This window comes from Cinclus cinclus, chromosome 23 (assembly GCF_963662255.1).
Source record: "Cinclus cinclus chromosome 23, bCinCin1.1, whole genome shotgun sequence".
Lineage (NCBI taxonomy): Eukaryota > Metazoa > Chordata > Aves > Passeriformes > Cinclidae > Cinclus > Cinclus cinclus.
In genome coordinates this window covers 2,088,564-2,100,692 of record NC_085068.1, presented here as the reverse complement: position 1 = coordinate 2,100,692, position 12,129 = coordinate 2,088,564, and the positions used below count along the sequence as shown (strand labels likewise).

Sequence of the window (12,129 nt, the reverse complement as noted above, 5' to 3'; positions counted from 1 at the left end):
CCTCGCTGTCCACCCCTGTCCATCCACCCCTGTCCATCCACCCCGTCCATGCACCCCTGTCCATCCCTGTCCCTCCCTCCCCCCAGACCATTTTCAGAGCTTTCCAAGGTCCAGCCCAGCCGCCCCCTCGCTCCCATTGTCATCCCAGCCCCGGGAGGAGGAGGAGGGAGGCCGGGCCGGGGGAAGGAGCAGCAGCGGCTGTGAGGGCTCCGCGGGGCACGTCCCGGTGCCGGTGCCCATGGCCGGGGAGATGCCGGGGGAGCCCCGCACGCTGCGGCTGCAGCACGGGAACCGCATCGAGGCCCTGTGCGTGCTGGGCAGCCACGTCCGCGCCGACGTGTTCGGGTGAGAAGGACCCCAAAACTCCCCTTCATCATCCTCCTCCTCCTTCCCCGTTTTACCTTCTGCAAATCCCTGCTGCTCGTTTTTCCTCCTGTTTTCCCAAACCCTGCAGCTGCTGGGCAGCCACATCCATGCCGATGTCCGTGGGTGAGAGAGACCCCAAAACTCCCCTTTCTCTTCCACCTTTCTCCTGTTTTTCTTTCTGAGAATCTCTGCTCCTCATTTCTCCTCCTGCTTTCCTAAGCCCCGCAGCTGCTGGGCAGCTTACACCTATGTCCACAGATGAGTCGGAACCCCAAAACTTCTTTTCCTCCTCCACCTCCACCTTTCTCCTCACTTTTCAACCCTGATTTTCCCTCTGGGAATCCTTGCTCCTCGTTTTTCCCTCTGCTTCCCCAAACCCCACAATCCTGACACCGTTTTGATGCAATTTGTGGGCAAAACCCTCCCCGGGCTTTGCAGAGCTGCAAGAATCCCTGGAAAGCTTTGACCATGCCTGGATCTAACCCAGTCTGACCCGCTGGGGTCAGCAGATCCAGGGGCACCTCGGGGAGCTGCTGGAGAGCAGAGGGAAGACCAGGAGCCTGGGAAGGGACTGCAAAATTAGGGAAGAACACAAAATCTCTCAACCAAAACCTTGGGAAAGTGGGAAATCCCCACAGCACCAACCCTGCTTCCCTAAAACAAACCCCATGCTGAACTTCTGGACAATTGTTCCCCCCAAGGGAAAAAAAAGGTTAAAAGCTCATTCCAGGCTGGATTCTGGTTGGTGCTGCTATTTCAAATCCTAGCCTCGATATTCAAGACAAGCAGTGCAGTCCCAGCTCCCCTGGCACCTCTCCAGGCCAAACCCCTTCCCAGCGGGATGCCCACATTCAAGGAACCAGGAAACCAAACCAGTTTTTCTATGTGTAATTAAAGTAATTTAAGGATTTAAGGAACACCCAGGCGGGAGCAAAGGAGAGCTGGGATTTCCTCCCCCCCTTTCCAAGGGTGCAGGTTTGGTGGGACCAGTGGCATCTGAGAAACCTGATCAATGTGAGCTCTCACATGTGAGCCCAAAAATAATAACCTGGAAAGGCAGGGAAACTCAGGAAAAGGAGCCAGGAGAGGGAAGAGCAAGGACACATCGGACTGGGAGCAGGGCAGCACTGACAGCTTTAGGGCTGGATAAAACCCCCCAGAAATGAGAGTTCCTCATGGAAAAGCCTCTCAGAGGGGTGGCCATGGTGTTTTGAGTTGCTAAACACCAGGCTGAAAAAACCAGGGATTTCTGCATGGAAATGGGAAGCCAGGTTGGTTGGGATTATTACAGATCCTTACCCACAGAGATGGCTGCAAACACTCAAGGGGCTAAATCGGCCCTAAACCCGGGCTAATTCCAGTTCCCAGGCAGGAGCAGGAGCAGGAGCAGGGCAGGAAGGTGCCGGCGGTGAGCGTGGAGACACCGGCGTGCCCAGTCTTAGCCGTGCTCCGGGCAGTGAATGAATCCCGGTGGGAATGCCATGCTGGCCCTGCAAATCCCTCAAAATTCTGGGTGTTGTTGGCAGGGCGGCCCCCGCCGGGGCCGTGGCCTTTGGCGTGAAGCACACCGAGGGGGTCAGTGTGGATGTGCTGTTCCGCGGTCGCGCTGAGCCCGAGGCCGAGTCCGGAGCCAGCACGCGGTGGCCGCTGGACGAGGGGACGGTGCTGAGGTTCAGCATGAGCCGGGCCAGCTCCGAGGTCAACGACAACAAGGTGAGGAGTGGGATTCTGGCAGTGGGACTCCACGGAGGGAGAACATCCTGCCCCAACGTGGGGTTCGGGGTTCACAGGTCACCGTCAGCTTTTACGCAGATGGAGGGAAGCCCATCAACCAAGCTGGGGTGTTCCTCACCGGTGTTGGTGAGTCCGGAGCTCCAGGAGTCCATCCCTGTCCCATCGTGCCTGGAGCAGGAGCAGGGATGGGGACAGCAAAGTCAGTTTTGCTGGGTCTGGGGGTTTGGCATCCAAGCCCCTCTCTGTGCCCAGGGATGAGGTAGCTCTGTCCCCACAGGGATCTCCCTGGATGTGGATGCAGATCGGGATGGGGTGGTGGAAAAGAACAGCCCCAACAAGGTACCCCAGCCCCCCCCCCCGCCACCCCCCAGCCCCTCCCCACTCCACAGAAAATCCACGGGCTCGGTGGATCCTGAGCTCGCTGAGCCCCAGGGGTGCTTTAGGCGAGCTGGGCCTGGGGACCAGAGGGACATGGGGCCATCCTGCTGGTCAGCTGTGACAAGGAGTTCCCCTTCATTCCGCCCTCGGACTGCGACAGCCAGCAGGTGTTCAACAGGGAAGGTAATGGCTCCCCAAATGCCATGTCCCCAAAATCCCCATTGTCCCCTTTCTGTGACCTTTCCTGAGAGGGACTCAGCCCAGGACCCAGCTGCTCCCCACCAGTTGCTGAGCAAACTTCCCACGTGGGAATCTCTGTGGAATTAATGCCGCGCCAACTCACTGGAGCCAGGCAGGGCACGGAGGCAGGGCTAGGGAACGGCTGCGGTTCCAGGGCTGGCTCGGCACGGACCAGGGATGCTCCACGCAGGTGAGAGAAGCGTAGGGTGAGGAATGAGGCCGGCAGCCAGGAATCCACCCACCCATTCCTGGAAAACTCAGCCCACGCGGTGTTCCAAGGTCACAGACCGGCCATGCCAGGGATGGGCAGGGAGAAGGGAAAAGGGCATTTGGGTCACAGGAACAAGCTCTGATTTGCCAGGGTGCCCAGGCTGGTGGTGAAGGAAGAGCAGGTTTCTTGGGAAGGAGATCCAAACCCCAGGAGGGAACATGGAAAACACTGCCCAATAAGCTTCATTTGCCCCCAGATCTGCTGGACATGGCTCAGATGGTGCTGAGGACAGAGGGGCCCCAGCGCCTGCCCCGGGGCTATGAAATCGTCCTCTCTGTGTCTGTCAATGATGCCGACAAAGTTGGGGTCTTCCATGTGCAAAGTAAGGCCTTCCTCAGCTCCTCCTGTTCCCCTTCCTCCTCTTCCCTTTCTTCTTCCCCTCCTTCCTCTTCAGCCCCTTCCTTCCTCCTCTTCCTTTTCCTCCTCTTCCCCTTCCTCCTCTCCTCCTTCCTCCTGCTCCCCTTTATCTTTTGCCCCTTCCTCCCATTCCTCTTCCTTCTCTCCCCCTTCCATCTCTCCCCCTTCCTTTTCTGCCCCTTCCTCCTCTTCCTATTCTTCCTCCACCCCTTCCTCTTCTGGCCCCTTCCTTTTCCTTTTTCCCCTTTTCCTTTTTTCCCCTTCCTCCTCTTCTTCCCCCTCCCCTTCCTCCTCCTTCCTGATGATTTTGAGGTCCTCACAAGCCCTTTCCTTTCCTTTCCTTTCCTTTCCTTTCCTTTCCTTTCCTTTCCTTTCCTTTCCTTTCCTTTCCTTTCCTTTCCTTTCCTTTCCTTTCCTTTCCTTTCCTTTCCTTTCCTTTCCTTTCCTTTCCTTTCCTTTCCTTTCCTTTCCTTTCCTTTCCTTTCCTTTCCTTTCCTTTCCTTTCCTTTCCTTTCCTTTCCTTTCCTTTCCTTTCCTTTCTTCTCTGACCTTGTCATCTCCATTCCCTTCAGACCATGACCCAGCGTCCCTTCCCCATTTCCCCCCATTTTCCCCCTCTTTTCCATCAGGTGGAAAACTCTGGGGGTGAAAAAACAGAGGGAGGGGGACACAAAGGCCACGCAGCAAAGGAGTGGCAGCAAACAGCCCGGTGTGTTTTTTAAAAAGGGGGGGATTTAAAGATAAATAATGTTTGTTTGGCTCCCTAAAAACTGAAATCCTCAGGTGCAGGGGCTGGGAAGTGAAAATGAGGAAAGAGAAGCTGCTTTTGGCTCACTTTCCTCCAGCTGGGTGAGTTCGGCTCCATCTTCTGGCTCCCAGGAGAGCCCCGGGATGTGAGGCCATCCCTGCCCAGGCAATTCCAGCTGCTGGTTCTGTTTTGGGGTAAAAAAGGGAGAATAAATCTCAGGAAATGCTGGAAACAGAGCCCACTGCTGCCAACTTCATGTGGTTTGGGTTTCTTTCTTTTTTTCCTCTGTTTTTAAATTATTTCTTTTTCTGGTTCCTGCTTCCCCAGTGTTTCTCACCCCTGGTGGGTTAAACAAAGAGGGGGTAAAGAGATAAATTGGGATGTTTTTTCAGAAAATTGAATAATTTCCATTTAAAATAACAATAGAGAGATAAATTGAGATTTTTTTTTCCCCCAGAAAATTGAATAATTTCTATTTAAAAGAATGACAAATAGAGAGAGAAACTGGGATATTTTTCAGAAAATTGAATAATTCCCAGCTGCCAGCAGGGGCTGGGGTGTTAGACTGGAGGTCACCCAGCTGCTTTATCCGTGCTGGCAGCACTCTGCAGAGCACATCCCCTCCTCATCCTTCGCTGTGGGCACCAGGATTTATTTTCTGGGAATGAAATCCCTCACCCATCCAGGAATGTGCTGTAGAGGAGCTTGAGCTCATCGCTCCCTTCAGGGGGAGTCCGGGGCATTGTCCTCCCGTGGAGGGGGAGAAACTCCATGAGAACCCTTCCCAAGGGCTGCTCCATCCAAAGAAACACTGGCCAGTGACATTTCCCCTCATCTCCCTTGTCCACGACAAAATTCCAACTCCCTCAACTCCTGCTTCAAGGTGCCTCTCACAGCTGGATCTCCTCAGAGATCTGAGGGATCTGATCCTGGACATCCCCCAGAAATGCACCCCAGAAATACACATTGAGCCTCAGGGAAAACTGTGCTCCCTCCACCCCAGCATCTCTGAACACCCTCACTTTCAAAAGGGAATTTCTGGGTGGAAGCACCCCCGGGCCTCCCTGTTCCCTTTTCCCAACCTGTTACCCTATGGAAACCCAACCCTGTTGAGCATGGGAGCTCCTTTCCCGAGGGAACAGGTGAATAATCCCGATAAACCTGGGGATTTCCCTGTTTTCCCGTTCCCTGGCAGATCCCTTCTTCGGGCAGCGCTATGTGCAGGTGCTGGGTCGCAGGAAGCTGTTCCACGCCGTGCCCTACCCCGGCGGCACTGCTGAGCTCGGCTTCTTCGTAGAGGGGCTGTGCTTCCCAGATGAGACTTTCTCTGGGCTGGTGTCCATCCACGCCAGCCTCCTGGAACCACTGGCCGAGGTCAGGAGCTCCCAGGAACTCCAAGGAATGGGGCACCCAGGAGATTGGGATGGTGCCAGAATAGAGAGCGATCCCATTAACCGATCCCAAAAAATTACCTCAGAGGAGGGTATCTGGGGGAATGGTGTGGGGAACATCCCTGATTTCTCCTTGGTTCCCTCAGGGCATCCCTCACTCGCCGATCTTCACGGATACCGTGGTGTTCCGCGTGGCTCCGTGGATCATGACCCCCAACACCCTGGCCCCGATGAACCTCTTTGTGTGCAGGTACAGGTGGTGCTTCCCCAGCCCCACCAGTCCTGGGGCTGGGCAAGGAAAGGGCTGGGAACAGGGAATTTTCATCCTTCCCTATCCTTCCCCATCCTTCCCATCCTTCCCATCCTTCCCATCCTTCCCATCCTTCCCATCCTTCCCATCCTTCCCATCTTTTCCATCCTTTCCATCATTCCCACCCTTGCCACCCTTGCCATGCTTCCCACCGTCTCTAGCATGAAGGACAACTACCTGTTCACCAAGGAGATCCAAAGTCTGGTGGCCAAGGCCAGCTGCAAGCTGAAGGTTTGCTTCGGCTACATCAACCGTGGTGACCGCTGGATGCAGGTAGGGGGGCTCCAAAAACCGGGAAAACCCTTCCGTGCCAGTGCCCCACACAGGATTTTCTCCCTTCCCAGGATGAGATCAGGCTTGGCTACACCCACGCTCCCCACAACAGCTTCCCGGTGGTGCTGGACTCCCCTCGGGAGAGAGGGATGGAGCAACTCCCCGTCAAGGAGCTGCTGGTGAGAGAAGGTTCCCTGCATTCCCTGAGGAGCAGCTCCTGGGGTTCACCCAGCCCACGTTCCCATTTCCAAAATCCTTCTTGCCCTTAGCTCCATGCATGGAATTGCCTAGAAAATGAGAGCAGAATGGAGATTCCCTCCCAGCCACTTCCAGCCACATCCCCTCATCCTTCATCCTAGCCCTCCAGAAAACCTCTGATCCAGAGGGGAAAGGAGGAGCCAATGCCCCTGGGAATGAAAGGCTCCTGCCAAGCTCTAGGATGGGATTTCTCTACCCGAGCATCCCACAGATGGGCTGCATTTTCCTTTCCTCCTCCGTGCCTGGGAAGCAGGAGAGGGTCAGTTTTCTTCCTTGGAAGAGAACAGGGTGAAGCCAGTGCCAGGAACATACCTATGGGCTCCTTGGCCAAGGAAAAGGGCCAGGGCAAGCCTGGGAGGGGGCATTTTTGGGAGAGCCCAGTATGGAAAAAAACTGAATTGGGCAATCCCTTGGAGATATCCCCATTGGGGAAGGGCAGGACACCCCCAGGCAGCCATGGAGTCACTGTCCCCAACTCCCAGCCGAGCGCTGGAGCAGCCTCAGCTCCAGCAAGAACAGGAGACAAGGACAAATCCCAGCATTTGTCCCTCTGGGGAGGGCTGGGGGCTTTTGGGAGTGCTGAAATCCAACGTTTCTCATGCCTGGCATGGGAACATCCAGTTCCAGATTCATCCAGCAAATCCGCTGGGTGGCCACGCGGATCTGCCCTCTTTAGGAATTGCTCTGCCTCTTATTTAGGGCAGTAATTTCAGCCTTGGGAGCTGCTAACATATTATCCTCCAATTTCTGCTTTGAAGCCTGCCCTAATCCCCAGCCCGACCTTTTCAATCTCATTTTCCAACTAGGAATACTTAGCCCAATGCCATGGGCACAGGTCAAACCCTGAGCCCCTGGAAGTCCATGCCAGGGAAAAAGGAGACGGGAGGGAATTATCCCCTCAAAATCAGGGTGGAACTGATAGGACTTGAATGTGACCCGCAAACCTGGGATGAACCAGAGCCCTGACAGTTGAAACCAGGAGGGCTCCATGGTTTTATTGAACTGAAATTAGTTGGAAGCAGGTGGCTGGTGCTCAGGCCCTCCCTCAGCACCCAGGGAGAAAGGGATTTGATCCCGGCCATCCTCCAGAAATGCACCCCAAAAACACACGGGGAGCCTCTGGGAAAACTGTGCTCCCTCCACCCCAGCATCTCTGAACACCCTCGCTTTCAAAAGGGAATTTCTGGGTGGAAGCACTCTGGGGCCTCCCTGCTCCCTTTTCCCAACCTGTATATTTGGGTTATCCCTATGGAAACCCAACCCTGATAAGTGACTGGAATTTAACTCAAACCTCATGGACACCTGATCTCATCCCAGGGGTTGCCGTGCGCTCCAGGCCTGCACCAACTCCAACTGGGGCATGGGGAAAGTGGAATTTTGGGCCCATCCCTACCATTTTTGCTGTGTTTTTAACGCTCCCTCGGGCTTTGGCACGAGGAGTCAAGCACTAATTACCCCTGCACACACAGCTCCTTCAATCCCAGATATATTAAATCCTGGAAATCAGGGCTTAAGCAGGATTTAAGTGCTGTGCAGCCCTTGGGGTGGCTCTTAGCCCAGGGCAGAGTCACACTCGGGGGCTGGAGTTCACCTCCCTCCCACAGCCAGCCAGGAACTTTGCTCGGGGCTGCCTAATTGGCTTAATGTGGACACTTAAACCTTGGCTGCAGGAGAACAGAGGAGACCTGGCCTGGTTTAATGTGGACATTTAAACCTTGGCGGGAGTGGAGGGGGGGGGGGGGGGTGTGGAATGACAGAGGAGATCTGGCCAGGGTTCCAGGCCTGGCTCTGTTCCTGGCTTGTCCTCATTATTCCTGCCCCTCCATGACCCCGAGACCTTTCTCCTCCTGCCTTTCCTGTCCCCTGGTTGTCGCTGTGCTCACCCACCCCCTGCAGGAGGACAAAACCACAGGAGCAGCAGGGGCTCAGGGCAATTTCTCTTCCCTCAGGGCCCCGACTTCGGCTATGTGCACAGGGAGCCCCTCTTTGAGGCTGTGGCCAGCCTGGACTCCTTTGGGAACGTGGAGGTCAGCCCACCCGTGTCTGTGGCTGGCAAGGAGTATCCCTTGGGAAGGATCCTCATTGGCAGCAGCTTCCCTGCGTAAGAGAGGGGGGAAACACAGATTTGGGGAAAACTTGGATTTGGGAGCAAAGCACTCTGAAATACCACCAAAACTGGGGTAATTGGGTTCATTGAGTTAATCAACCAATGCCTGCACAGGGTGGGGGTCCCCGGGTTCCTCCGCTTCAGGGGCAATTTTTATCCCAGCATCCAGGCAGATGTTGATGGGAATAATCCCCCCAATCCGAGTGTCCAGGCAGATGTTGATGGGAATGTCCTCCCAATCCAAGTGTCCAGGCAGATGTTGATAGGAATAATCCCCCCAATCCAAGTGTACCAGACAGATGTTAATGAGAATATCCCCCCAATCCGAGTGTCCAGGCAGATGTTGATGGGAATGTCCTCCCAATCCAAGTGTCCAGGCAGATGTTGATAGGAATAATCCCCCCAATCCAAGTGTACCAGACAGATGTTAATGAGAATATCCCCCCAATCCGAGTGTCCAGGCAGATGTTGATGGGAATGTTCCCCCCAGATCCGCAGGCCGCAGGATGACCAGGCTGGTGCGGGATTTCCTCTACGCCCAGCGTGTCCAGCCCCCCGTGGAGCTCTACTCTGACTGGCTGGCCATGGGCAACATCAACGAGTTTGTCACCTTTGTCCCCACCTCCGACAAAAAGGTACCCCCAGATGCCCCGTGCTGTCCCAGGGCTCCTCCTCCAGGACACCAATCTCGCTGGGAAAACCATGCAGCTCGTTCTTTTGGCACCCCCAGACAGCATTTACTTGGGTTTCATTCCCCACCCCAAAAGGAGGGATGTGAGCACAAAGAAAGGGATTTGCTGGGCTGTTAATGAATGCAAACAGAAGGGAAGATACCGCAAAGGTATCAAAGAAATTCCAGGCTTAAGATTTCTTGGGGTTTGCAGCAGCTCAGCATCTCCCAGAGGTTTTCAGAACATTTCTCTTCCCTCTCTTGTGGCTTTTCCTGCTTCTGACACGGATTTTCCCCTCAGGGAAAGTGAACCTTGGCCTGGATGCCTCAAAAAAGGATTATTTAGACCCCCACACCCTCCATGGGTTAAACAAGGCACTAGACAACAGCAAAGACTCCCACTTTTCAGAGTTTCAGCTCAGGTTTTTGCAGGAGTCCCTGGGGCTACAGGACTGCAGCTGACCCCAGCCCTGTTCCCACAGCGATTCCGGATGCTGCTGGCCAGTCCGGCCGCCTGCTACCGGCTCTTCCGCGAGAAGCAGAAGGAGGGACAGGGAGAAGCCACCATGTTCAAAGGCAAGGGAACACAGGCAGGGACACACGGGGACATTTTCCCTGCTGGGTGTCCTTCAGCGGGATGCCTGCCTGCCGCCCCCGGCCTTCTCCAGCCCTATTTCAGGAAAGCGAGTGGGATGGCAGGGATAAAGGCCTCTGCGTGGAGGGGATGTTTGCTGCCTGGGATGGAGCCTCTGGAAATGCCAGTGGAGCTCCAGCACGGAGTGGGACAACTGGCAGCTCTAGTGTCCCCCCAGATTAGCACCAGGCTTTTTCCTTTTCATTGTGATTTTGATCCCTGACGGGGTTGGGAGAAGGTGTCCATATTGGCAAGGATATGGAGCTCCAGCACAGAGCAGGACAACCAGCAGCTCTAGTGTCCAGATTAGAACTGGCTTTTTCCCCTTTCATTGCAATTTTGATCCATGGTGGGTTTGGAAGAAGGTCTCTGTATCTCCAAGGGTTCCTCTGATCACTAAGAGGACCCGGCTGTCCCCGGAACAGGGATGACCCCATGGAGGGGGATGCTCTGGAGAAATTCAGAGGATTCCCATGGGCAGGAGAATGGATGACAGGACTTTTCCAACGCTCTCCCCAACGGGCACAGATTTCTTCCCCTCAGCTTCCCAAGCTTTGATCCTAGCCTCAGGAGACTGGGATTTTGGGGACTTTTCCTATCTCCATACCCCACCTCAAGCCAGACTCCTGCCACTGCTGCTGCATTTTGAGGGCGTTTCACGTGTTTAGGGTACTCGGGGACTGACACCAAGCGCGTCACCATCAACAAGGTGCTCTCCAACGACATCCTGGCGCAGCAGAACCAGTATGTGCAGGTAATGCAGGTAATGTGACACTCCGGGTCACAACCCCCATTTCTGGCAGCAACCACCCCAGCATGGCATAAACCCCTCCCCATGGCAGAGAGTGGTGGAATTTGGGCCCCTCTCTGCTCTGCTCCATCCCCTGCAGCGCTGCATCGACTGGAACAGGGATATCCTCAAGAAGGAGCTGGGCTTGCTGGAGGAGGACATCATTGACCTGCCAGCCCTCTTCAAGCTGGACAAGCAGGGCAAAGCCATTCCCTACTTCCCCAACATGGTAAGGGGAGGTTCCCACCCTCGGGTCCTCCCCAAGAAACAGCTCAGTCAGCCAGGATGGGTCCCCAGAGTTTTCCTGATAAAGAAAAGTCAGCTATCTGAAAAAGGGAAATATCTCCTGGATAAACACAGGTCTAACACAGCTTGGTGACTTTGAGTTTTTGAGGCAAAACCTTTTCAAGGCAGTGAAATTGCAAGGTTAGAGGCATGTTTTCTCCAAAGTTTTCCCAAAAAGAAAACTCGAGTTGTAGCAAAAGGAAATATATCCAGGCAGGCATGGATAAACACAGGTCTAACACAACTTGGTGGCTTTGTGGTGCTTGCAGTGGGGTTTTGAAAAAAAAAAAAAATAAAGTGGTGAAATTGCAAGGGGTGATGATAAAATGATAATGATAAAAGGGGAGAATCCTGAGGGAGGGCAGCTGCAAAAAGTGGTGCTGAGGGGGGTGGAGGAGGGTGATCAGTGTCTTTCCTTTGGCTTCACCCATCCCAACACCGCTGGTGTAGTGTCCCCCTGCTGGTCACCATGATCGACCTGGGCATCCCAAGCCCTTGGGCATCTCCAAATCCTTCAGTGTCGCCCATTCTGATGCTGATGTTCCCCGGTGTCACCCTGCAGGTCACCATGATCAACCTGGCCAGGGACCTGGGCATCCCCAAACCTTTCAGTGTCACCTCGCAGGTCACCATGATCAACCTGGCCAGGGACCTGGGCATCCCCAAACCCTTCAGTGTCACCCATTCTGATGCTGCTGTCCCCTGATGTCACCCCGCAGGTCACCATGATTGTCCTGGCCAGGGACCTGGGCATCCCCAAGCCGTTTGGCCCCATCGCAGAAGGCGAGTGCTGCCTGGAACGGCGGATCCGCGCGCTGCTGGAGCCGCTAGGGCTGCGCTGCTGCTTCCTGGAGGATGTGGCCTCGTACCACGGCAGCCTGGGCGAGGTGCGCTGTGGCACCAGTGTCCAACGCCGCCCCTTCGCCTTCAAGTGGTGGCACTTCACGCCATAGCCAGGCCTCCTCCTCCTCCTCTTCTTCCTCCTTCTCTCTCTGTCTTCACCCTCAGTGTGTGTTGCTTGCGATTTGCCTAATAAATTAATTTGCTGTGAGGAAGAGGCTGGGGAATTTAAAAATCATGGGGAATAACTGGGAGGGAAGCGTTCAAAGGGGTGAGGAAGGGTAGGGGTATTACTAAATCCTCCAAAATTGTCTCCAACACTGTTTTTGTAGTGTTGGTGAGTCTGGTGTCATTTTATTCTCAGCCAGGGTTTTGCGTGCGGCTGACAGAGCTCCAGCATCCACATCAATACAAAATGTTTTCATTTATTCACACATTTTAAACAAAGAAATTACTGGTCATGGGTTCTAATAATTC

At 54.7% G+C, this 12,129-nt stretch overlaps 1 protein-coding gene across 1 annotated transcript; it reads left to right on the top strand.

The window, feature by feature from the left end:
• Positions 1–238: 238 nt before the first annotated feature.
• On the top strand, positions 239–11,765 carry LOC134052873 (protein-arginine deiminase type-2-like). The gene is made up of 16 exons (XM_062507593.1): positions 239–345; positions 1,893–2,079; positions 2,157–2,226; positions 2,378–2,439; positions 2,544–2,661; positions 3,186–3,311; positions 5,290–5,468; positions 5,632–5,735; positions 5,957–6,068; positions 6,140–6,247; positions 8,276–8,427; positions 8,924–9,068; positions 9,586–9,679; positions 10,406–10,491; positions 10,628–10,756; positions 11,532–11,765. The coding sequence occupies exons 1-16, from the start codon at positions 239–241 to the stop codon at positions 11,763–11,765; spliced, it is 2,013 nt and encodes a 670-aa protein (XP_062363577.1).
• The last annotated feature ends 364 nt before the right edge of the window (positions 11,766–12,129 follow it).

Coding starts and splice junctions, on each gene's coding strand:
- LOC134052873 (XM_062507593.1), top strand. CDS start 239: ATGGCCGGGGAGATGCCGGGGGAGCCCCGCACGCTGCGGCTGCAGCAC. Junction 346..1,892: donor GTCCGCGCCGACGTGTTCGG/GTGAGAAGGACC, acceptor TGTTGTTGGCAG/GGCGGCCCCCGCCGGGGCCG. Junction 2,080..2,156: donor CCGAGGTCAACGACAACAAG/GTGAGGAGTGGG, acceptor CGGGGTTCACAG/GTCACCGTCAGCTTTTACGC.